A 24,836-nucleotide genomic window follows, 5' to 3' on the forward strand; every position below is an offset into this window, starting at 1 on the left:
TCACAAAAATGTAAGATTAAGACTAAATAAAGAAAGGGCATGTTCACATTTCATTCTGTTTTTATTTCCCCTGGATTTTATTCTCTACCGAGATGTTGGTCTACATGTGAAATTTTATTTTGCGTACTTGAAGCGGAAGTGGCAGCTGCAGTCGTCGACGTGCTGAGGTTGCCGCCGTAGCGAGTAGCGTTCATTGATTATTCCAGCAGTTCTCGCGAAAAACGGGAAAGTCTGGACGTGAAATGGCAGGTTTATGTCTCATCGGAGCGTTTCCTTCACAACAAATCCATGCTAAAATGTCGTAAGGGATATTCGGCGCAACGACATGCAGATGTTAGCGGCTGGGGTTAATCTGCTCTGATTCTCGTCGTTCTTCTTTATGTGGCTGCTTTCATGTGATGAGTCTAACCGCTTTCCTCCACCACGAGTAGCATGAGTGAGAAGACGACCGTCCGACAGCAGAGCTCGGAGAACAACTCCGTCAGCAGCAGCGAGTGGGACATGGCAAACGATGTGTTTGTGTCCGGCTACGACGACAACCCCCTGGGAGACAGCCTCGCTCTGGGGACCAGAGACCCGGCGCAGCCCGGCTTGGACCGACACCTGCCGCTGCTGCGCGCGGACTCGCACCGGTTGTCTGAGGATGGGATGATGCTGGGCCTGGCTGCGGAGGAGTACTCGTCCCCGTCCTATCTGGACATCGAGCCAGACTTCACGGAAAGTGACGGGAATGTGACAGCCAAGAAGCGCATCCGCTCCAACAGCTCCAGGCACCGCGGCGAGGTCGTCGCGGAGCTGGGTCCGGAGGAGGTCCGGTGGTTTTACAAAGAGGACAAGCGGACGTGGAAGCCCTTCGTCGGACACGACTCTCTAAAAATCGAGTTGCTCCATCGACGATTTTGCGAGCAGAACTCGGACAAGGTCAAACGCGCCTTCGATCCAAGCGGAGTCGACGGGAAGGAGGCAGCGGCGCCCGCTCACGCGCAGGCGGAGACCGGGGCTGTGGACGTGGGGAGCGTCCGAGCGGAGCAGGACGTGGACGATGTGAGCAGCAGCGTGGAGGCGGTCTGCGTCCGAGGGGGGCTGTATGAAGTGGACATCAGGGAAAAGGAATGCTACCCCGTTTACTGGAACCGTGAGCATGTCAATAACACTAAACGCTGCAGATCATGTCAACGTGATGCTGCTGCATCTTACAAGCAACTCTGCTGCTACTTTACCTTCAATACAGCAGTTATGTAGATGTAAACATTCCACTAGCTCTTATTATTAATCAGTCACTTAGTTAAACATTAATAGAAAGTCTGCTGCTGATCATGCTATTAATATTTTCATATATGGAGAGCAATAAAATGTCACAATGTCCTGTTTTTAACATATGTTGCTATTCACAAGCCTCACTTGCATTTATGTTTCATCAGAGCAAGACCGCATTCCTGTGATGAGGGGCCAGTGGTTCATTGACGGGACGTGGCTTCCCCTAGAGGAGGATGAGAGTGACCACATTGAGCTGGAGCATCTCACCCGCTTCCGGGGCCAACAGATGAGAGACACGTATGAGATGGAGGCAGTGACCACCACAGTGGACAGCAAGGACGGTAAGACAGCGTGTGGACGAAGGAGGACACAGAGAAAGACAAGACTATAGAGGCGTGTGTATAGACGCTGCAGCTGCAGGTGTGTAGGGGGGAGTTAGGCGTTATTTTACCTGACTGCTGCCAAACTAGTAGGACACTCACCCGAGAAAAGCATCGACAGTCGACTATTTTCCCTCGCGGGAATAGGAAAAATATTTATTCTTGCTAAACTGTAAGTGTCTCCCAGCCATTCACAGTGTGAAGCTGAGCCGGAGTCATGTGGACTGGCACAGCGTGGATGAGGTGTACCTCTATAGCGACGCTACCACCTCCAAGATCGCACGCACCGTCACTCAGAAACTGGGCTTCTCCAAAGGTGCGTGTTTCAGCTTATTTGTTTGAGCATTACAGTCTGTCTCGATCTGTAGGTCAAAGGCCTGGTTTGTAGTTATACTGTGCAGTAATGCTGCGACTGGTGTCCCCAGCCTCCAGTAGTGGGACCCGTCTACATCGAGGGTACGTGGAGGAGGCTGCACCTGAGGACACCCCACCTGAAACAACACACATTGTCTTTGTGGTGCATGGCATTGGTCAGAAGATGGACCAGGGCCGTATCATCAGGAACACCAGCATGTGAGATGTGGGGCAGATTCTCAGAGGAAGCACAAGGAATTGAAAGGAATCAGGATAACTCCCCAGTGCAAAAGGGGCTCTGTGTCTGATTTTTATTGCTTTGTGTCGGCCGGTGGCAGGATGAGAGATGCAGCCAGAAAGATGGAGGAGAAGCACTTCTCTGATCGCACCACGGAGCACGTAGAGTTCCTCCCTGTGGAGTGGAGGTCCAAGCTATCGCTGGATGGAGGTACGCTGCGTGTGCACGGTGGCGTCTTACAGGTGCGCTGACCACCCGCTGCGCGCCTTTGGAAACAGCAGGAACAACCCTGGGATGAATGGCAAATGTTTTCACACAGTGTAAACATGAACAAGGAGCAATGATCACACACTGGCCACAAGAGAGTTCTGTTCAGTATTAATTGACTGTAATGTGGTCTGTGTTCGACATTTCACAAAAACTAACTAAAGTGAACTCTAGTTCATTAGACAAGTGCCTGTGGACTCTGGATTTACCACTATTTGCTTCCAAACGGCCTCCAGTTGTCCAACGTTATCTTTTCCCATTGTTTTACGCAGTGGCACAATTATTATTGTGTAACAAGGACATACAGTTGGTAAGACCTGGATTATTTGTCCCCAATTGTGAGTCCTTTCACAGTCAGGAAGCATGTCGTTCGTATGTCTGCCTGTTTTTTTTCAGTGCTGCCTGTTCTTGTTTGCTACGACCAACTTTTCTTGTCTTGTGTGAGCATCACCAGGAAAGTCGACTGACGGATGATCTGATGTGTTTCATCACAGACACGGTGGACTCCATCACCCCAGACAAAGTGCGTGGTCTCAGAGACATGTTGAACAGCAGCGCTATGGACATCATGTACTACACCAGCCCTCTGTACAGGGATGAGGTGAGCCGCACCGCACCTCAGCACCAAGTGACGCCTTGCATTAGTCATATGGGTCACACAGACTTGTCGTATTGTGTTTGTGTGTGATGCTGTAATGAACCATTTACATGTGAAACCCTAGTCTGGTCAGTGGGGAATGTTCTCATGACCTTGACATACAGTATTTACCAGATGTTTGACTATTGACGTGAGCATCACTAGAGACAAACACTGTAGAGATGTGTAAAAGCATGTTTGTGTGTTTGTGTAGATTACCAGGGGTTTGACTCTGGAGCTGAATCGCCTGTACTCACTGTTTTGCTCACGGAATCCAGACTTTGAGAAAAACGGGAAGGTGTCTATAGTGTCGCACTCGCTGGGCTGCGTCATCACCTATGACATCATGACAGGCTGGGACCCCGTGCGGTTCCATCACCAAGAGGCGCCTGACCCAGAGGAGACCAAGGCCCGCTGGCCGAGCGATGAGGAGCGGCGTCTTCGGGAGCAGCTGAGACTCGCGCGCCTCAGGTACTGCACTCTTCTGTTCAGCGGAAGTGTTGGATTTGAATTGTTATGCCATAAAATCGATTGGCTAAACACTAAATTCCAATCACAAATACAGTTTAGTGTAACACGACAGCGTCAGAGTGCACAGACATTCACGTCTGATGTCCCTTCAGATTGAGAGACTTGCAGGATCAGTTCCAGAGTCTGCAGGCCTCGTCCTGTGTCGCGGTGCCAGCACTGAAATTCAAGGTAAACTTGGCAAGTTTCTAACTGGATTGAATTTGCCACCAGTTGTTACTAAAGTTGCGCCCTTTCTATGCATCTTTGCACAATCATGCAAAGTAAAGGTGAAAGTGAGCAAATCGCCGTTCAGCCAAGGCTCTTCGGCGTAACGGCCTCTCGCCTCTTGTCGTCTAGGTAGAGAATTTTTTCTGCATGGGTTCTCCTCTCGCTGTGTTCCTGGCGTTGAGAGGCACTCGCCCTGGAAACAGTGGGGTTCAGGACCACATCCTCTCCACATCTATCTGCAAACGGCTCTTCAACATATTCCATCCCACAGACCCAGTGGTGAGCTACACTGACCACAGCTGTGACCAGTATAACAAATGTCACATTTGTCTAACTGTTAATATGTGAAATAAGACACTTACACCGGCGATTAAACCGTTTCTGCGTTTGTTCTATTTCAGGCGTACAGATTGGAGCCTCTCATCTTAAAACACTACAGCAACATTGCACCCGTTCAAATCCACTGGTAAGTCATCTCTAAGCACAAAAGGTTTTCTAATTAGTACATACTGGGAGGTTGACATGAATGTGATGTGCAGGTACAACACCACCAGTCCAACACCATACGATCAGATCCGTCACACACTTCTAAACCCGTCAAAGGAGACCACGTCTGTCTCCGACTTAGAGAGCCTCCCCAGCCCCTGCACCTCTCCACCGCAGACCCGACGCCACTACGGAGAGTCTATCACCAGCCTGGGCAAGGCCAGCATCATGGGTGAGCATGAGGGGACGCAGGATGGGCTGCTTGGTCGCCACACACGTCCCCCTTCTCATAGGTCAGATCTACTGAAATGTAAAAAAAAAGCCAATACTTGTGGAATCCAACTCGATGCACTGCTGAGACAAACGCTAGCTGCTTACACTGCTCATATTGTAGCAAGGCAAGCAGTGGGCGCGGCGCATGAGCTGAACTAATCAATAGAAGCAATTAGCGTCAATCTACTGGTGTAAGATTCCTTTCTCCTGAAGAGCTACACAACAAAACTTAATCAAGCACCTCCAAAAGCATCATCCTTGACTTTGGCAGATACACTGCTACTTATTATTTTCTGGGACAGCTTTTATACATTATATTGGATAATTTAGTCCCATTTGCATCTAATGTTTACAGGAACCTATTGCCCATTGATTTTGAGTCTTGTTCTCAGATGCAGATGGTTTACAACTAATTATTAGGTCAAGATTTCTGCATCTAAAACATTGTCGTTGCGGCTGGGCTTAGTTGAAATCAGGAGCAGATTGGTCTTGGGCTCAAAGTTTCGTCAAAAATCCAATGCATTTTCAGCATTCACAACACTCGTCTGGCACATCTTCAGCCGCCTCAGCCTTGTCAGGATGCTGACATGCTGGAGTTCATCCCAGCGTACTCACACCTCTGGACAATTTAACTTTCACTCAACCTAATTGCATGTTTTTAGACTGTTGAAGTAAACTGGAATAAACATAAATAAATAACCCTAACCCATGCACACGGGGGAGAACGTGCCAAATCCACACAGAAAGGCACCTGTCGTGATGTAACCATCGTTATTAATTTAGTATATAGATCTATACACCACAAGCTTGTTCCATGTGCAGCCATGCATGCCTCCGCCGGAACGCTGCCATCACCATCGTCTTTGCAGCAAGGGTTTTCAGGTCCATGTCTCAGGGTCAGTAACTGTATAGGATGATACTGTGTCCTTAGTTCAGTTTGGCCTTTATTATACCTCTGGAAGGCAGAGACAAGAGAGTAAAGAGCCAATGCTGAGGCAGACAGAACCAAGAGCAGCAAGCTCCTTTCCAATGCTGGGTTCAGATATATGATTCTGCTCAGGAGATCGAGATGTGTAAAGTCTGCAAACAAAGAAACATTTTCTGTAATGTTTGTGTTCCTACAATTTAGGACTAAGACTCATGCACTTATCAAAGATGATATCAAACTCCAGCATGTATTGCGTAATACACATGTAGTCATGTTGTAATCATCTCAGGTCCAAGAGAATCAATACACATACAATTATTTTATGCACAAATCTCACTGCCCCTCAGGTGCTGCAAGTCTGGGAAAGGGAATAGGAGGAATCCTTTTCTCCCGGTTTTCCCGTTCTAGTGGCCAAGTGGGTGGAGTGGAGGAGGAGCCGTCAGACGGTGAATGCATGACCTCGGAGCTGGAAAATGTGGCTTTGGGGGATGAAGGAGTGGAGAGTGAAGAGAAGGACACACATTTAGAGGAGGAGAGGAGAGAGGTGGAGGCTGCCATGTCCCAGTCCAGCTCAGCTGTAATGGACAACACAACGTGTAAGTCGTTAAGGAAAACATCCCCACCCCCAATGTATCACGAGACGTTAGGCCAGAATGGATGGGAAGTATTCATGTAGGAAAGACTAATTAGTTTGAGTTAGCCGCTAATCCGCCACTTTGTGTGTTGCAGTGGAACTGGACCGACGCATCGACTATGAGCTGCGGGAGGGCTTGGTGGAGAGCCGCTACTGGTCAGCAGTGACCTCGCACACGGCCTACTGGTGCTCGTACGATGTGGCTCTGTTCCTCCTCACCTTCATGTACAGACCACAGGAGCCTCCTCAAGCCGTAGAAGACAACCCAGACACCTCATAACACGACACATGGGGTCAATTCAATTTCTATTCGAGCCAAAACCATCTTGACGAAGTCATAAAAAGAGACTTCATTCTAAAAGATAATTCTTCACCTCACACAACTTTTAAGTGTGAAAAACCTAATAATATATAGTGTAATAAATGATAATAGAAGACTTACTCTTAATGTTTACATTTTGTTCAATGAAGGATGCTGTTGATGAATATCTGTTTTTAATGCTGCAGTTTACAATATTAAAAAGAAACAAAATCTGTTTAGAAACAGCCTCATTCAGTCAGTGTACTAATGTTATGTTACTGAAAGGTTGGAAAACTAAATCCAAAGCTCCTCTGTTAAACTGCACCAACAGAGGAGTGCTGCAGAGAAGGACAAAATTATTATTCATTTCTGTTTTGGCAATAACAAGCATTCATTTTTTATGGAAATGATCAAGTGAATTGAAAATGAATTGACCCAACAAACAGATTTCAATTACTTGTTGCACACATGGCATCTGAAGTCCTCCCAGACTCTCAGCAGCTCCTAAATCCTGGGTGGAACTGTCTGTGCTGCCTGGACTCTAGCCATAGACGAAGCCCCAGTGTTTGTTTGCTGTGTAAGCTTGTGCCCCCTCATAACCTCAAGCCTCCCATGAGCAGCTGCAGGTGGCTCTGATAGTAGCTGTAGAAACAGCTGAGATGATTTATTTCTTACACCATGCACCTTACAGGATATTCATCCAACAACTGAGTTAAGGCAACAGTCATTTGCCATTTTTACTGCAGGGTTAAATTTGTTTGCCCCACATGTATGTGCCCAGTTACTGTAGTTTACAATCAAAAGCAAGACATTTGATTTAGTGAAATTTGAATGTATTTGTAGACAATAATTCATAAAAATAAAAATGTTTCTGTTCCATGACACTGTAAAATCATGGAGCCTGAATTATAGTATGAATTGGCAGCGAATCCTTGTGTTATAGGCACCTTAAAGTCATCTTCATGCAGCAGACATACAGAGTAAATGGGCATCGTAGTGAAGTAAGAGATAAACCGTGATTGATGTCAACTTGCTTCCTATGGCTCTTAAATGTCTTGGCGAGGTGATGTCCGTTTGCTTCAAACATTTGAAATAATATAATTGTGTGATTTGAGCACAATATCTCCAGATCATGGAACCTGAAGGAAAGTTTCATCTGGAAGCAGAAAGCTGTTTAAATAGTGAGACAGACATGTTTAGTGCCATTTAAATGAATGAACCTGCAGGTTACAGTCACAGCATGTACAATATGTTGTTTATGTCTGATTAAGCCTTTCTCCCTGGTATGACAGTCCGTACATCTGACAAAGTTGCCAAGAATGTTATATTTATATGGACATGCAGCCACACAGACAAAGCATGTAAAGGCATGTGTAAATTGAATAACATACATATTAGTTTTATTGATTTTACATGAGCAGAGCAACATTTAGAATGTGCTGAAAGTTCATCTTTTTACCTTGTTTTGTGGTGATAAATGTTTACATTCATGTTTTTATGTTTGCTCTTTATGTTTAATGTGGGTGTAAAGTACTGCATTAATAGACATCAGACCGTGGGAGCTTCAGGCTCTGGATGGAGGAGCCTCACCCACTACAAAATCGTTTGAATTTGTAGTGGGTGAGGCTAATTCATGTCCTTCTCTATTTATCTCTTGTTTTGTCTAGACCCCATTGTAATACTCAGCTTTAACGCAACAGAAGTGCAAAACCAAAAAAGCTCATATTTATATTCAATTATGTTCCAGTGTAATCATTTTGAAGGAGCTAAATTCCAATTTCCCTGAAGTATTTTACGAACCGATCCCTGTTATTTGAACCTTGTTTTCATTGATCCTTGTTTTCATAGTGCAATTTGTTGTATTTCCCACTAGCTAGTACATGTATGTACTGTATGTGTATTGAAGCAATTTGGATTTGGTTGAACTTTTTGTACTTGGTTTGCATCAGCAGGTGGCGGCCTTGCAGCTCTTCCTTTAGCCTCCTCTCCAGTGTCACCCTAATGCCAAACACCTTATCCACAGGCTGTGTTTGTTCATGTTTACATGTCACTATGGTAATAACTGTTTACCTATTCCTTTCCCATGGGCCACATAGGTTTGTGCCATATGTCTACAACTACTACTGTGGACTACTAGTCCATGCTAGAGCCTTAGTGTAGGGAGGTCAGAACAGGTGTATCGTAGTTGGATGGATCTTTTCTCCAGCCCACTGTGGTTCTGATGCCTTGCTCACCCTCTCTTAGGCTTGCTGTACTGTTCCTCCTTGGGCGCTGTGGTGCTTTAATCTGGATTTTTCATTAAAGGACTTGGCCACCGTCACATTTGTTCTTATGTATTTATTTAGACTGATCTCTTGGCTTAACTACCTTGACTACTGCTACTGAGATGTCAGATTCAGAGGACGCTAAGACATGCACCTTGATAATAACAAATTAGTGAAAATCAATTGTGTGCATCTTACCAACAATGGGCATATATTATAAATGAACTTTTACGTTGACCTGAAATCTTTCTGTGTGGACACATTTCAAAACCTAAATGTTCTGATGGGATCTGTAATTATTATTTATACACGTCAGTCCCTCAATAAACTGATCTGAATCTGGCAGGAAGACGGCCCCAGCTGCAGTGTTTATGTTGTTTAATGAACGTTGCGTATATGTGAGCAGCAGCGGCACTCCTCATCAGCTGGTGCAGGTTTGATTAAAGATGATGAAGCGTTCAGTGACGGATTAAAGGCTCCGAGTTTCCCACTGTTTGCCTCTAATGCAGCTGATGGAGCTTCTCACTGGTGGAACAGCAGCTCATGCTCACGAGACCTGGCTTTAATCCAGTGTCTGACACAGTCCATCTGTGCTCCTGTTTAGCTCTGTGGAACCCTGGCCCTAGAAATGCCACGCTCTGTTGCCTAGCAACGGGACCACTTTCCAAGGCTGGCACACAGGTAGGACATTTTGCTCCTGAGAGTGAATATTTATTTGCTCATTTGTTCAACCATTGCATTGTCTTCACTCAAGACAGTCTCTATGAGTAAAAGTGACTTTTTCCATTTCTTGAGTTGTGTGTTTAGGAAATTGACAGCTAGTGGTAGTGCTAATGATGCTAGCACCGATTATTAGTGCAAAGTCATTGGTTAATAATAGTTTGGTGGAAATTGCTTCTTAAATTTGTCACCTGTCCTAAAGAAGCATGTCAAACTTAATATAATATTAAGTTTATTTATATTTATATTAATATTTTTAAATCAAGAACCAAGTTTTTAAATGAGTTTCTAGCAACATTTTCCACTGTGGTCTTTTGTTGTATGGTTTCCATAGATAGCCAGCATGCTAAAGCTAGCTTAGGTAGCATTGAGTACCTGGCTGATGACATGGACATGTTGTCATATTCCTGTCATGTTATGGCCATGTTTTTGTTTGAGTATATTTAAGTTCCTGCTGTTATGTCATATTATATGTTTCTAGCGCTCAGTCAGGTTCTCTGGGGGATTTCCTATTAGAATTTTAAGTCGCAAGCAAGATGCTACAGACTTAAACATGCTTTTTAACTCTCGCGCAGCCTTTGAGACTTCTAAGTGATAAACCTATGAAACTTGATCACTGGCACCTCTGTAAGCTGGGAAAACTGAAACCAAAAAAACGATTCTGGCTCTTTTATCTATCTGTTGAAGAATCTGATTGATGTGTGTTCAATTTTCACGTGTAGTTTTGAAGAAATGCAAGGAGTCGTGTGTGGAGTTTTGCAGAAAGTGTTTACCAGATTTTATTCATATGTAGAAGCAGGGATTTGCTAAAACACTACAACCAGGCCTTTAAACGTAATTATCAAAACCACAAGTTCATTTTCAAAGCAGCACATCCATTTTTCTGAATTATGAACACTATTCCCTGCTTTGATTCATGAGTAAGATCTGGTGAGCTCTTTCCTCGAAATTCTATACACAAATCCCTGCATTTCGCAGCTCTCAGTTAGAAAACACTGGTATTCAAAAAGTCACCACAATTTGAGCTGAAAATTACCAAGCTGAAAACACTGCGGGTCAAAATTCAACACACATTAATCTGATTCTTCAACAGATAGACCATAATGACTGGTTTACAAACAACCTGGGGTTTTCTAACATCTCTTCTGCCACAGTGTAAAACATTTATGTCATGGACTCAGTAAATCAAAACATTTCTTCATCTGGAGCCAATTCTTTGCATAAAAGGTAAATTTGACATGAACTAAAAAGTCAACAAAAGCAACAGTCTCCAATGACAATCAATGAAGCACAGATTCACACTGAGATTTCTTCATCTGGAGCCAATTCTACCAAAAATATTTGGTAACTGTTATATAATGAATGATTTATAATAGTAAATCAGTTGGGTCTTTATAGCAGGGCAGCACATATCTACCACCCACGGCTGCATCGGTGCTAGTCAGCTCCTGCTCTGCGCACGACACAACTGGCGACTGTTCTCTGACTTCAAGCCTTTAACCACGTGCATGTCAACCTCTTGAAAAGGGATGGACTTTTTTACTTTTTTATTGTGCCTTCACTCTAAGGCAAACCTTTCTGTGTGCCAGGGTGTAAATACAGGTTGGAATTGTGAACTTTAACAGGATATTTTTACCTTTGAACTAACAAAATAGACCAAACTATTGCCACTGGAACAAAGACTACTGCGTCAAGATACCCAGTTTTGGACAAGGACAGGTAGGGTAAATTTTTTTTTTTTACCTACAGAAGTCAACTCATAAACTGTAAATGTAACATTCATGAAAGAGTATAAACAAAGTATTTAATTTGGTACGAAAATAAAATATAACAACTAACAATTTTACTAGATCCAATATTAGTAGTGTGTTTTTTTATGGTGCTATCTAGAATAAAAAATGAATTTCAGTATACTGTAGTTTTGTTACATAATTAATGCTTTGCAACTTCAAAGCTTTTGAATGCTTTGAAGTTGAGATATTTTTGTCTCTGTCTCTTTCCATGAAAGCATGGTTTGGTGTGGAGTTAGGTTTACACAAAAACTCACTTGGTTAGAGATTATGAAAAATGTTTCATAAAGCAGGTAAAATATTGGTGGCCAAAATATGTTGCCTTGTAATATTATGTTATAATATACATGTAATATTATGTGTTGAATAACAACACATCCAACCAAGTTTTGGTTTTAACTGACATAACAGACTGTTACTGTTAATGTATCAATGTGCAGGTCTAAGGAGTACAATGAACATTCAGTCTGCCATCAACAAAGAGGTCTTCATTCCACGTGATGAGAGGCTGCTGGTGGCAGTGGAGGTACAGAGGAGGAAAAGGAAGAGAATGTCCTTCCTGCCAACTCCAACCAAAGATTACAACACATTTATCTGTGTGTCAGGTAAAACATAACCTCACGCCTCAGGTTTTTTTAGTAAGTCAAATATGCAATGTTTACTGTATGTTTGCGCCTGTAATCTCTGCATGTGTCCCAATGCTTTCACTTTGATCAGTTACATTAAAACACAATTAAAACTAAATATTATTTAAACATAAAAAGGTATTTTATAGAATATGCTGCTGACCATGGCCATAATAACATTATAATGAAAAATATAATATTTTGCAATATTACAAGACATATAAAGGTAGTATAAATTAATAGTTATGTCATACTGTGTTTAGTTTCTCATAGTGACAGTAGAGCTTTATAGCACAAACAAAGCAATAGACCAGCATAGCATGCAACAAAGAGCCTCCACTCTTACCACTGGAGATCACTTACATTTGACTTGGACTTGCATCTGTGGAAGACGCATTCAGACTCCAAACCTTGCCACTTGCTCGTTTTGTTAGATTAAACCAGGTTATTGTGGCAGAGAACAGAGGAATTGTTAAGCACTGCACCATACTAGCTATTGTTTAGGTCAGTGTTAACAGTAATGAGCAGTGGGCATGGAGAATAATGATCTTCTGAAAATACACATTTAGTCCCGGTTTGTTTATAACTATACTGTGACCAATTTAATATTTTATCTACGTAAATTAGAAAACATAAGCTCGAGCCGCTCAATGAAACAACACACACAGGTCTAAACAGCGGCTCTAATGTCATAATGACACTCTTTGTTTGCTAAAGGCTCCAACTGTGTCAAAACACTGGAAATATGCAGCAAAAACAATTTTGCCTTCTAACAATACAACTTGCAACCAAGTACATGAACACGTCCAATCAGTCATAACACAGTGGACAGCAAAATACAAAACACTGATCTCAGTGTAAATCAGTGGTTCATTGATTGTCATTGGAGCCTGTTGCTTTTGTTGACCTTTTAGTTCATGTCAAATTTACCTTTTATGCAAAGAATTGGCTCCAGATAAAGAAATGTTTTGATTCACTGAATCCATGACATTCATTTTTCAAACTGTGGCAGAAAATGAAATATTGTAACTATTACCGAAAATACATGTAAACTAAAATATAAAGAGAGGAGAAAATGTGTCAGTCCAAATGAAAACGGCTTTACACATTTGCTACATGTGCCGGATGCATTGCTGAAATAGTGATGATGAAAATAAGTGGAACTTAGTAATGCAAAACAGGTCAAAGTGATAAATAAAACCGAATATTTAACATGCATTCAACATATCACTATGTATTCTGTGTTTGCAATGTAAGTATATAAATGATAAAAATGTACAAAAGTACAGTAGGAAAGTCAGATGCACCGTACCTAAATAAGTGAATGCATCATTTTTTAAATTACTACCAAAACAGTTTAGGTGCACTTCAGTATATAAATCAATCTCAGTTGTAGATCTAGCGAATCAGGGCTGTCCAATAGGTCCTCTACCAGAACCCTGGTGATCTTCCCTGCGGGGCTGCGCTCTTCTGATCCTGTACACTATGCCAGCTACAGTACCTGGTTACAGCGTGCTGTGAACACGCTGCTGTTGCATGCTGAACAGGGCCTCTTTCATGCATAGCTTACACATGGGATCCTGCCTAGTGTAGAACAACCTGGCCTCTCTTGACTGATTAGAGCTTCTTCTGTTAGTGCTGTGATTGTCATTCTAGGTAGGATTTGGTAGGATGCTGTGTAGAGGTTTGTCCTACCATCATAGTTCTTCCTCACCTTCCTCTTCCAGCTTCAGCTACCTAAGGCATTAAAGCATCTTGTCATGTGGAACGCTATTAAAGTTTTCTGATGCTGATGGTGACTCTGATGCTCTACTCCTTACCTCTGCTTATTGATTTAAATTGCTGGTAGAGAAAATGTTTAATTTACAATTTGTTTACTTAGTGACCAACACAGCACCATATCAGCTCCTCATTACAAAGGTGAAGAAATTTGGTGGGTCCTCCGCCTTTACCAGAAGATCGCAGTGGATTGTGGAGCAACTCCGGCAAGTCAACGGCATCAATTCCAACAAGGTCAGCAGAAGCCAGGCGTTCCGTTTAGTAATTACTGTCATGGCTGAATATTTATAGGCTTTTGTAGTTTTTGTTGCAGTGTAAAATATGTTTTCATTATTATTACATATTATGTAGAATTGACCATGGTTTTACTTGTTGCTTATGACTAGTGGGAGAGCTGACCCAGCAGGCATTTCTACTTTGAATCATAATTGAATCAACGTCATGATTATAATTGAATGACCCATTAGACTATGTTTTTATTTTGAAAGGTTAATGAGGCGCTGACGTCTTGCTGTCAACATTACATAGCATTTTGTTAATCTTTTTACAACCATTAGCATTGAACATTGTTTCAACATTACATCAATGTCACAACAATAACTAACATTATTTCAACCATATTTTAATGTTGAAGGTCGGTTGTGTGCTTGCTGGGGAGCAACAGCATTTTATATTAATCAACAATGAAGACTGACTGCAGTGATACATGAACACGCCACCGTAGAACAACGGTGCACAGTCACACACTGAATCTAAAAACAGCATTAAAATATTACAGTTTTCAGTGGTTGCAGCCTGAAGGTCTTTCTGTGTGGACTTCATGTTCTCTTTGTGTCTATGTGGGGTTTCTTCAGTTTCCTCCCACACTCCAAAGACATACAATCTGATTGAGTTTAGCTTGCTGCCTATCTTCACAAATGCACTGAACTCTGTGCTTGTTTTGTGTATATATATTTTGAAAATTTAAAAGACCTTTTTACAAAATAATTACAAAAATTAGCTTTTTATTTAAGTGCGTGTGGTTAGGCCACCAACTCCATGAGATGTGCCATGGTGCCATGCCTTGCTGTAGTAGTCAAAATACATGGAAAATCCTGACAGCTGAGTGACTGGTACATGGTTTCAGTCTGGTTTAAGCACAGTCTCACCTGCATGAGGAGCGAGCCACTGTTCTTGCGTAGTTAGTGCGTATAGTTAGTGCGTAGTTAACGCCCCTAAGTGTCTCCTGGGAAGTGTGTTGATCCCCAGCTGGAGCAGCAATGTTGGAGGAAAGTAAATTTCTCGTTGTCCTTTTGTGAACAGGTCTACTGTGATTTTGTTTTTAATGTGCAGTAAGGGGCATTAACAGCTTGTGTATAGAACTTTTTGTAAGAGTTATCGTACTGAAATAACCTGATTAGTGACAACACAGAACATTGATTGATTGAATGAAAAGCAAAAGTATGCTCGCTATCATGGTCCAGGATGTGCTTCTGGAGTGCAAATGTGGCACAGCATGGAGCATTCTCCATTTATACATGACCTGTGTGTCCCCTGGCCTAAGATCTCTCCAAAAGAATACTGGAAACAGTCTAACTTGGTGACACATACTGCTACTGTCATTGCTGCGTATTCCCCTAAAATGAAACAGCACAGCCCATAGGGAAGTGCCCAGGGTCAGTCAATTTAAGTAAGTGAATTGTGGTTTTGTGTAGTTAAAAATCAGGATTGTGTTAAATTTTGGCATATTTCCCTGCTGTACTGTACATACTGATTTGATGATATGTAATGTTACATATTGACAGTCATAGTCACAGTTCAGACCGCCGGCCTTTTGTTATGATCAGTCTTGTCTTCTTTGTTGGCCATTTCTGGTCTCGCCTGCTTCCTGGTCAGCCACGTTCATCACATACACCTGTTTCATGTTTCAGTATTTAAGGACTCTCCATGTTGGTTGTTGATTGGTTATACACAACATAGTCCACTTGTCTCATAGTGTTGGTCTGTTGGTCCGTTTGTTCTCCCTCTGTTTAACTTTGTCTTTTGAGCAGATATCCTGTTAGTGAGTTTTGCTCCTTTATGTGGTGACCTTTAGTTCAGACCCCTTGTGTTTAGAACTTTGTCCTGCTTTGCACAATGTTTTGTTTCTGATTACTTTGTTACTTTTGTGGGTCTTTACCTCTTTTAAAGTCGTTACTTTGTCAAGTTTTGTTTCCTATATTAAACATGTTTGCCCATATATCTGTCTATTCATGTTGTCTGTGCAATTGGGTCCTCTCCTTGTGAAATCTGTCAGGCAATGTCAAAGTTGAGTGGCCTGTATGTTGTGTCCTTAGATTTCCCATTAAGGGATGCAGTTAGTCTGGCTGTTACTGGGGTGCCTATGTTGTTATTTGTATTCATGCCTGATTTGAAAATGCAACAATATGTGGAGGAAACAAAAAAATCCCCCCTTTAAAAACAGTCTGCAGTTGTTTTCAGCAAGACTCTCTGTTCTTCCAGGACAGCCCAGAGTTTGACCTGGTCTTTGACAGTGGTGTGGATCAGTGGGTGGCCGCCTCATCAGCAGAGAAGTGCATTTTTATCCAAGTCCTTTACCACGCATGCCAGACATATTGGAAGGGTAAAGCAGGGAGTCTGGGGAAAGCTGGGATATTGGGGAAACTGAGCAAGCTGGGTGAGAAGCGACAAGTGAGTGGGGCTGCCCACATGGAGGGCGGACCTGGTCCCAGTGTCTCCTCAGCTGTTTCCCCACGCAGAACCTTGCAGGCCAGAAGAAAAAGCTACATTCCTCCAAAACAGGCCGATTTCATCAACTGCCAGTCCAAACTCACAGGAGGTAGTGTCAGTAAAGATTCAAATATATATGAACATATCTAAACAATGCAATATTGATGTTAGTAGCCCCAGTTTTAAAGCCTTTACCTTTCAGATGCCCGCGCCATGAATCTTGTCATCTACCGCTGCAAAGCATTCTTGAATCGAATGAAAAATGTGATGGTTACAAACCAACATCGATCGCCCGGTCAAGGTGAGGATGAACTCAGTGAACTTCAGTTCTGCTAAGAAGCTATTAATGAGATATTGAAACATCCTATTAGTATAGAGTTATAGTGGCACATAGATTCTTTATAGTACAACCTGAGGCCAACAGCAAGTCATGAAGCAACTATCTGTTTAAATAGTAGCATTCACCAAAAAACAAATTACAGTACCTTTGTCTTGACTGAATTTATTTGCAGATTCATTTACCACTCTGATATTGTTTTTTGCCATTGTTACAGTGTTTTGAACAGGACTAAACACTCTCGTCCTTCAAATTAATTTCCTTTATGCCTTTGCGTTTAAAAACGTATAAATTGACCATTCTATTCTGGGCCTGTGTTTTTAGATCATTTTACTTTCTCTGTTTGTGTCTATTGTCTTCACTCTGCCACAAATCTCTGCTGCAACAGAAAGATGTCTCTGTCAAATCAGATGAGAGGAGTCTTTGTTTATTTAAAAGAGTTTGATACAATAGCTGGACTTCAGGAAGCCCCGAGTCTGAGAGGGAGCGCAGTGCACCATTGAACTCATTGACAGGGGCAGTGTAATATATGGGACACATGCCAGACACCAAGAAAACACCAAGCTGTAAACACCAACATGTAATATGAGGTGATTAATAAGGATTAATAAGGAGGACCCATAAGCAGGCAGTGATCAGCCATATTGGTTGGTGCCAGTCTTTCAGCAGACTATGTGGCCCTAAAACACCCATAGAACCTCCGCTGCCCACTTTAACCCCTCCCTTATTGCTCCTACTGAGATTTAGCCTCCTGCTGCATTTCCTCCTTCTTGATATCTCACCTTTTGACTTGTCACATCAGATTTTGCTCTTTTATGTAGCAACTTTCCACCTTTTTGGCACTAATTCTACTCTAGAATGCTTGAATTAGAATGCTTCTAATTTACGCATAGCAAGTTCCAAAATGTTTTGTTTCTGCTTGTCAACACAACATGCAATTTTGTCTGACAGGCAGGAAATATATTCCAGAGAAGAGTAGCACTCCAAAATTACAGAAATGTTTGGCAGAATTTTTAACCATGCTGTTATGATATTTATTGTCTTGGTCATGCCATGTGATGGCTGCCTTGCATGACATGACCAATCTTGTTATTTTTGTGTAGGAACTGGTCAGCCATGGCAGCGTGTCACAGGGAGCACCAAGGAAAATGTAGTCCACAGGTTAAATGTGGCTCTGGGAGAACGTGGAAACAAACTGACTCGTGCAGAGGACAAGACTGCAGAGCTGCTGCACAAAGCTCAGCATATTGCAGACACTGCTCACAAGGTGGTGTAAATCGTTTACGTAACTAATTATTTATCACTCATCAATTATTTTTGTGTAAAATGTGTAAATATGATAGGACAATTTGTGTTTTTGTATTAGTTTTTATTACGTTTTTGTCTTTTGCAGCTGTCCTGGAAGTATTCAAAGTAGGGCCTGGTGGAGATTTAAAAGGAATTCATCAGAATGTTGAAGATGGAACATCTACAAGGACACTAACACTGTCTGATATAGTCTGACCCAGCAGTGGCAACTAACGTCTTTGGAATCCTAATCTTCGCTTTGTTGTTGGAAACACCTCTGCTTGGATCTGAGGGACTCCTTTCTCATTAACTTCCTGTTGAATCAGAACATGTCTGTATCAGAAAATACAATAATATTAATATAAGCAATTTCATCTCTTTTTTTAGTTTTGTTCTGAAGCCACTGTAGACCCTACTATAGCTTTCTTCCTACAGTATGTGACTTATCACCTGGTAGTATTCCATATTGTGACTGCTAGTCTTGGCAATGTATTTGAACATGGTTTTAACATAATAGCGCTATGTCTTTTATTTAATCTACTCTGTATTTTAGCACTACCACAGAATGGCTATAATATAATATATATATAATATATAATACTACTTTTGATTTGTCTAGATTTTTTAGTTTATTGTCCTGTTTGTACATGCTTCAAAAAAATCTTGGTTGATGGTAGGATTTGATTTTTCTGGAGGATGTTAGATGGATGTTCTGTTGAAGTCACTGTAAAGAGACAAGTAAAAATATGTATCCATTGTCCTATTGTCAAACTGTTTTGTCTGTATTTTAATACCGATGTTTCAACGCGTCAAAGTGTCTCATGCATTCTCTGTCTTAAGCTGTCTTGTATGCTGATTTTAAAGTTTGCATTGAAGTTTTGTTTTTGAGGGTTAAGTGAAGGTGGATCAGGTGGTTCATGTAAGTTTCCATTTTGATAAGTTTCATGATGAGCACTGGAGGAAAAAGTTGGTCTGTGCAGAAAAAGCTGGGTGACTTGAGAAGGTTGAAATGATGCATTTAAAATCCTACATCTGTGTTTGTGTCACATGTGTTAATTTACTAAAGATAGGCATGGCATGGGCAATGTAAATATCTCTCTATCAGCCTATTAAAACATTCCCACGTGTTTGTATGTTTGTTTGACTATTAAATAAAACCATGGACTCAGTGAAGAGCATGTTATTATTTTTACATTGATAGTTTAGGCAGTCCACTATGTTTCTCTTCCCAACCTACCCCTGGAGACAGCAAGACTCTTGACAACTCATTGCTTTGTTTACTTCATATCTCCCTGGATATCATGTTAGACTGTGGACCCCAGTTCATTACCCAAGTATGAAGGCTTTTTGCTCCATTATGTCTTTTATTTGTTTTTTGGAAAATCGACATAAATGAACCTGCATACATTTTTATAAATAAATTTAGATTTATTGACCAAATTAATAATTCTGTAATAATCTTATTTAAATATTTACTTTGCACTCAAAGGTGCATGTATATTTGATTTTAAAAGAGTGCTTTAAAGAAATTATAATAATATACTGTAGTTCATATAGTAATATTTTGGCACCGACCAACATACAACTAAGGATATGTCTGTTATATTATGGTCTGTCCACTAGGTGACAGACATTGTTCAGGAGTTTTTTCTGCCCACCTCCCTATCTATAAAGTTAATGGTAAGCTTAGATCAGGAGATTTGAACAGACAATTGGTTGATGAACACTTTACAGAATTTGTGTCAGGCAAATACATTTCATTCCCCTCATACCTAATGACATGTACAATGTGTCCACAATAACAAAGCTGGTAAGGAGTGACCAGTCTGCTGATACTGTATTTAATTAATAATCAAAGAGTCATCAGCAGCTTGGATTTTAAAAGGAAATTCGTTCACAAACAAATGACACAGATAATTTATATCCACAAAAAAGCCAGAAAAACACATTTCTTGGCAGGGGATTTGTAGGTTTGCCCCCCAAATTTGCTCATTTGTAAATAGTCCCACCCATGTTTTTTAAGTCCTTAAACTGTGCAATAAAATACAATCCTATTCATAAATTTGACATGTGAGACTGTGTAACAAATATTAAATAAAAAATTGTTACATGTGATTTAATATACAGTGTCATGATTAAAGATTATATTAAACTGTTAGATAAATTTTACTCTCAAGCCAAAACATTTGCACCATTGAGCTAAGACCTGCTTTTTTTGTTTTCAATCTAGTAAAATCAGTTTGCCCATTCCACAGAAAGACCAATCCAAGTGCAGCAGCACTATATGGAGTAGAAATCATACTCGACCTTTGCCTCTGCCATTTCATTATAACAATCCTTTTATAGTAATAATCATCTTTGATAGCATCATACGGGCTGCAGGGGAAGCCAGACATCCTTGAACCTAAAAGTAGATCAGAACAGCAGAACAGATCCTAAACATAACAACCGGTACACCACAGCTTAAAGGTTCATTCATGGCATTATTTATTCTCTTTGTGAATGGAGAATCGTACCCCTGAGCTAAATAAAGACAGTGTTTTTCTGGATATAAACAGTGTTATTAACCCATAACCTGTAGTCTACCTTTACTTCTTTATATACATACTGTAATGGATTAGTTGCTGTCGGTGAGTCATATAATTCTTCGTCTAAATGAGCTTTCTTCTGAGTTTGTTTTGCATCTTTTTATTCGTAATTATCCAAAATCCATTAACAAATTTACATAATCAATATATTTATATACATAATCAATATGTTTTTCTCGTCAATATGCTATGGATTTTTTCAAATATTTTCCGGGTCTAGATCATCACTTCTCAGAAACACAAGCGATCCAAGGCAACCTGTAGGAGCTACATTACACAAGCTTTTCAGTTAGTGGAAAATCATCAACTCTCGCAAACGCCACCGAGGCCGACGCCATTAGTCAGCCCTAAAACACGAACACGCGCGAGCCGCATTCGACTGAGGAGCTCTGAAATATGAGCCTTCGCCGAGGCATTGAACGCACCACATTTTGCACCCAGCAGGCAGCGAGCGCAGACCGGTGTCTGTGTGGCACATCGCCGCATCACCGACCCAAGTTCGCCAGAAAGACCCGATTTCCACGACTCCCCCCTTAGTTTCCAACGACCCATCGTCTCCGGCGGAGCCGTGATGTTTCCGATCATGTAGGATTCGACTGTTTCTTTTCAAATGTCCTACTTGTTTTTCCAGCGCACGTTTACCCTGTGAGCCTGCGAACTGTGACACCATCGCAGTCCCATTCATCTGCTCGCCTGAAGCTTTGAACTTTTATCAAAACTACACGAGTGAGCCATTGTTGACATCCGACGACGCCTGTAAGATATCTGACGTCACAACTCTTTGGCCATGAGGTAAGACGCTCCTCATTGTTGTCAGTGCAATAAAAAGAGAAGAGTCGGGGAGCTGAGGAAAGATGATAGTCTGTAGTTGAGGCACCGCACGACCGGGGGGCGAGGACTGAGACGTTAGCTAGGCTTCAGATGTTACGTTAAACGCCCGCACTGAACAGCCGGTTTGCCTGCGGGGTGACTGTTGTCGGCTTTGACACCGAAAACGTCCCCGTTCGGATGATTGTGCTGCGTTTGCGAACGCGTGCGAGGTTCAGGAATGGCGCTCCTGCTCGTCTGCGCTGCTAACGGTGCTCGTCCACTGTTAGAGAGGGATTATCACGCAGCAATGGCGATGGGGTGGCATTTGGCCCGTTTGATGCCACACGCCCATGCACACTTGTTTTGCAGCAGCTTGTGCACTTTTAGTAGTTGGGAACTGGCTTGGATAATGTTTCTGCCTTAAACAGTCAGACATCATTCTCATCACTACACACAGACCATCACATTAAGATGCAGTCTAATGCTGCTTTCTTCTCTTTTTTAACTTTTCCTTTTTTAAATCTTTGACAGTGTCCGACTTTGCAAAACACTATGATGCCAGATTTTTCATTTAGGAGGGTTTACATTAACTCAATTCAAACTTGTATTTGTTACTCAAATAGCTGATGGGGCAGAAAAAAGGCTTGGCTTTTACTTAATTCTGTTTGACAAGGATAACGCTGCATTTCCTCTAGCAATTTTGTGCATCGTGCAGACAAAGGTCAGAGGTAAAAAGCTTTGTCAATGTGTGAGCTAGTTTTCTGTCTAATCCAGTTTCTGTTGTGTCTTAGATGTGTTTTTTATTTAAGTGAGACGTGCAGTGTTGCTTGACCCAGCCTCCTTTTAAAAAAAACCCTAAATGAATCCAGCTGTTGGAATCTTACTGTAGGCCAAACTATAGTTAACAATAGCCTTTTTGTTGTTTCATAGAACTGTATGTGCCCTAACCTAATACCAAAAACCACAAAATTGAAGTCTTTCTTATTATTTGTCCTAATACTGTTACCTCTTTATAACTTTATAATGTACTTCATGGTGTTTTGGAGTATATCTGTCTCTGGACTTGAGCTCTGTTGAAATTAAAACTTTCTAAACTGCTGATCGTAGCAAAAGGGAAAGCCTTCACGATCAGCAGATTGCTGGTATTGCTTTCCTTGTAATGTTTCAAAGGGTGAAGCTTGTTACCAGAGAGAGTGGACTAATGTCTTTGGGGTGGGGGTTGTGGTGTGACAGGTGTGTCTATGAAGGAGTGGTAACCCCAGCTGCTTAAAGTTGCCTTAAAAAAGGGCCCAACCACTAAGCCACTGCTTGAGCCACTTAGTGTTTGGAAACAACAACAACAATAGTACCTGTAATATTAATAATGTATTAAATTAGTTATTTAAAAAGGTATTGGTTTTGAAAGAGAGACCTGGCTTGAGCAACTTGTGTTCAACTCTTGTCCATCACAAGACGCCCTAATGCACAACATCAATAATACTGGAAACAATGCTGTCCCTGTGTTTTGTTGGTCTGCATGCAACACTGTTCAGCTAATTAGCCAATATTTGGGTGTTTGTTGAGCAGCATTGACTGTCCTCAAACTGTCATGGTAACAACCCTTAACATTTGCTGAAAGGCCTCTAGAAACCCAGGCCTTGGGGATCACACTACAGATTAGTGTTAGGTAGGAGCTGAAGCTGCACTTCATTCACTATGAATTATTGTCTCATTTACCCCCTCTGCAGTGCTGGGAAAACTGCTGTTCTGAAGAACAATATCAGTCTATATGGAGTTTGTTATTCTGTCAAATGGGATCAGCTATTTGTGGATTTAAAGTCTGTTTTACACTGTGCATTATACATACAACATTTTTTTAAAATGCTAGATACATATAATGTGGTTGAGTTGTGAAGCTCAGAATTAAAAGGGTAGTTCACTGCTGAAAAGACAAATACACGGGTCCTCCTGCCACTGAAGATTAGTGTTGCATGGGTATGTGAGGATAACCATTGGCGGACAGAGCTGTTTCCTCTAGCAGCCTGGCTCCACCCCCCTCTCAGCCTGCCCCCCAGCCTGGCTCCACCCCTTTTTAGCTTGACCATTGCGGGGGCAGGTACAGATAAAACCAGGAAGCACTAGTTGTAGTCTGTGAGCCCACAGAAAGTTGCCAGGGCATTTGAGAATTAAGTGTTTTATGTCATCTTCAACTCCCCTCGCTACTTTATGCAGAGGAACAAATCATAATTTCTCTGCATAGAAATTATTGAGGAAGCTGGGTGTCCCTTCATTCCTAAATATAACTCAAATCTTTTGGTCAACGCCTATTGAAAAGTATTTCTTTTAAGATTATGTAACATTTTTGTGTTCGAGTAACGTTAAGGTTCAGCCTAACTACAGCTCAGATATAATGTCACTCTTTAATGCCCAACAGGATAGTATTGGATTATCTGAAATGTAAAAACAATGGGACCAGTTGGAACAGGATCAACACAGACCACATTTTAATTGCAGAGGAGAAGCAAAACATCTAATAAAAATGTGTAGCTTTGTCCGATTACTTGAAAAAATGTCCAAACAATACATTACCAAAATAATAATTAGTTGCAACCCTAACTCGTATAGATCTTACTGGTTATCGAGGTGCTGCTCTTACGTTGCTTCTTATTAACCTATGTGCACACTGGGGTCAACTTGGGGTTCCTTGCCTTGCCAGGAATCGACCCATCAAGTTTTCCTGCTTTTTTTGCCTCCTTGACATAGCTCTCCATCTTTGTTTTTGTGGATAATGGCTGTGCAGTGAATCAGAGAATCATCAACCCCCAGTACGCACCTGTGCTAGGCTGGGGTGGGTTAGAGGCAGGCCAGTTCTAGAGTTCTAAACCTCACTTCTGTCACTAGAAAGGAATCAAAACCCATATCATGATTCTGGATTTTTCCATGTGCCCCCATGGGTTCTGATGATTACAGAAAATGTAATCCTAATGTCTTAAAACAATGCATGATCAAGGTTCTTAATCGTAGCATGCACACATCGATCTGCATGTGTAGGTCTACTTGAATATTTAATTGCTGCTCCTAATTTTCCTAATCTTTGCACTATATGTAATTGTTTACAGATTAGGCTTTGTGATGACGCTTTTAAAACGTTTCACATAATTTTATGCTGATATGGTGATAAATTATAGAAAGTGTGTTCATCACTGTATGTAGTGCTGTGTAATGATTTAGTTTTATTTTAAATGTCCACCTACTAGGGTTTAATTAGTGGTAGGTGTTAGATGGTAAATAATGTAAATAATGTATATGTTACATATTTCATTTTCCCCATTCAAATGAACAGACAAATGTTTTCCACTTGGTCATATATTGGGTATGCCTGCCAAAGCCAACGAGATGTAGATACTTGTCACTGACAGCCTCAAAGTGGAGAGAGTTCTTGAATTTCCCTGAT

The 24,836-nt window shown here is 41.5% G+C and overlaps 3 protein-coding genes across 4 annotated transcripts in view; all 3 read left to right on the top strand.

The window, feature by feature from the left end:
• Positions 1-139: 139 nt before the first annotated feature.
• ddhd1b (DDHD domain containing 1b) lies at positions 140-8,813 on the top strand. 2 transcript variants are annotated; one of them, XM_029141548.3, is made up of 13 exons: positions 141-1,135; positions 1,422-1,598; positions 1,825-1,953; positions 2,063-2,210; positions 2,330-2,439; positions 2,991-3,097; positions 3,348-3,604; positions 3,757-3,832; positions 4,001-4,150; positions 4,273-4,337; positions 4,411-4,589; positions 5,906-6,154; positions 6,288-8,813. In XM_029141548.3, exons 1-13 carry the CDS (start codon positions 433-435, stop codon positions 6,470-6,472), a joined length of 2,535 nt encoding a protein of 844 aa, XP_028997381.1. In that variant the 5' UTR covers positions 141-432; the 3' UTR covers positions 6,473-8,813. The 2 variants fall into 2 exon arrangements, with proteins under 2 accessions (XP_055362049.1, XP_028997381.1); XM_055506074.1 differs by lacking the exon at positions 5,906-6,154 and having other exon boundaries at positions 140-1,135.
• A 2,090-nt stretch (positions 8,814-10,903) lies between these two features.
• stxbp6l (syntaxin binding protein 6 (amisyn), like) lies at positions 10,904-18,557 on the top strand. The gene is made up of 7 exons (XM_029141583.2): positions 10,904-11,196; positions 11,708-11,872; positions 13,776-13,906; positions 16,154-16,490; positions 16,584-16,682; positions 17,822-17,985; positions 18,112-18,557. Exons 2-7 carry the CDS (start codon positions 11,722-11,724, stop codon positions 18,133-18,135), a joined length of 906 nt encoding a protein of 301 aa, XP_028997416.1. The 5' UTR covers positions 10,904-11,196; positions 11,708-11,721; the 3' UTR covers positions 18,136-18,557.
• A 2,493-nt stretch (positions 18,558-21,050) lies between these two features.
• enah (ENAH actin regulator) overlaps positions 21,051-24,836 on the top strand; it is a 65,763-nt gene continuing 61,977 nt past the window's right edge. Inside the window, exon 1 of the mRNA XM_029140787.3 lies at positions 21,051-21,385. Coding sequence (XP_028996620.1) covers positions 21,381-21,385 — 5 coding nt within the window. The 5' untranslated portion in view covers positions 21,051-21,380. The remainder of the gene's footprint in view (positions 21,386-24,836) is intronic.

Source organism: Betta splendens, chromosome 24 (genome assembly GCF_900634795.4).
Source record: "Betta splendens chromosome 24, fBetSpl5.4, whole genome shotgun sequence".
In the NCBI taxonomy this organism is placed as follows: Eukaryota; Metazoa; Chordata; class Actinopteri; order Anabantiformes; family Osphronemidae; genus Betta; species Betta splendens.

Bases quoted from the DNA above. Each gene is read 5' to 3' on its own strand.
- ddhd1b (XM_029141548.3), top strand. From the start codon at position 433: ATGAGTGAGAAGACGACCGTCCGACAGCAGAGCTCGGAGAACAACTCC. The intron at 2,440-2,990 runs GTACGCTGCGTG...GTTTCATCACAG, and splicing joins CAAGCTATCGCTGGATGGAG to ACACGGTGGACTCCATCACC. The intron at 4,338-4,410 runs GTAAGTCATCTC...TGTGATGTGCAG, and splicing joins GCACCCGTTCAAATCCACTG to GTACAACACCACCAGTCCAA.
- stxbp6l (XM_029141583.2), top strand. From the start codon at position 11,722: ATGAACATTCAGTCTGCCATCAACAAAGAGGTCTTCATTCCACGTGAT. The intron at 13,907-16,153 runs GTCAGCAGAAGC...CTGTTCTTCCAG, and splicing joins ACGGCATCAATTCCAACAAG to GACAGCCCAGAGTTTGACCT. The intron at 16,683-17,821 runs GTGAGGATGAAC...ATTTTTGTGTAG, and splicing joins ACATCGATCGCCCGGTCAAG to GAACTGGTCAGCCATGGCAG.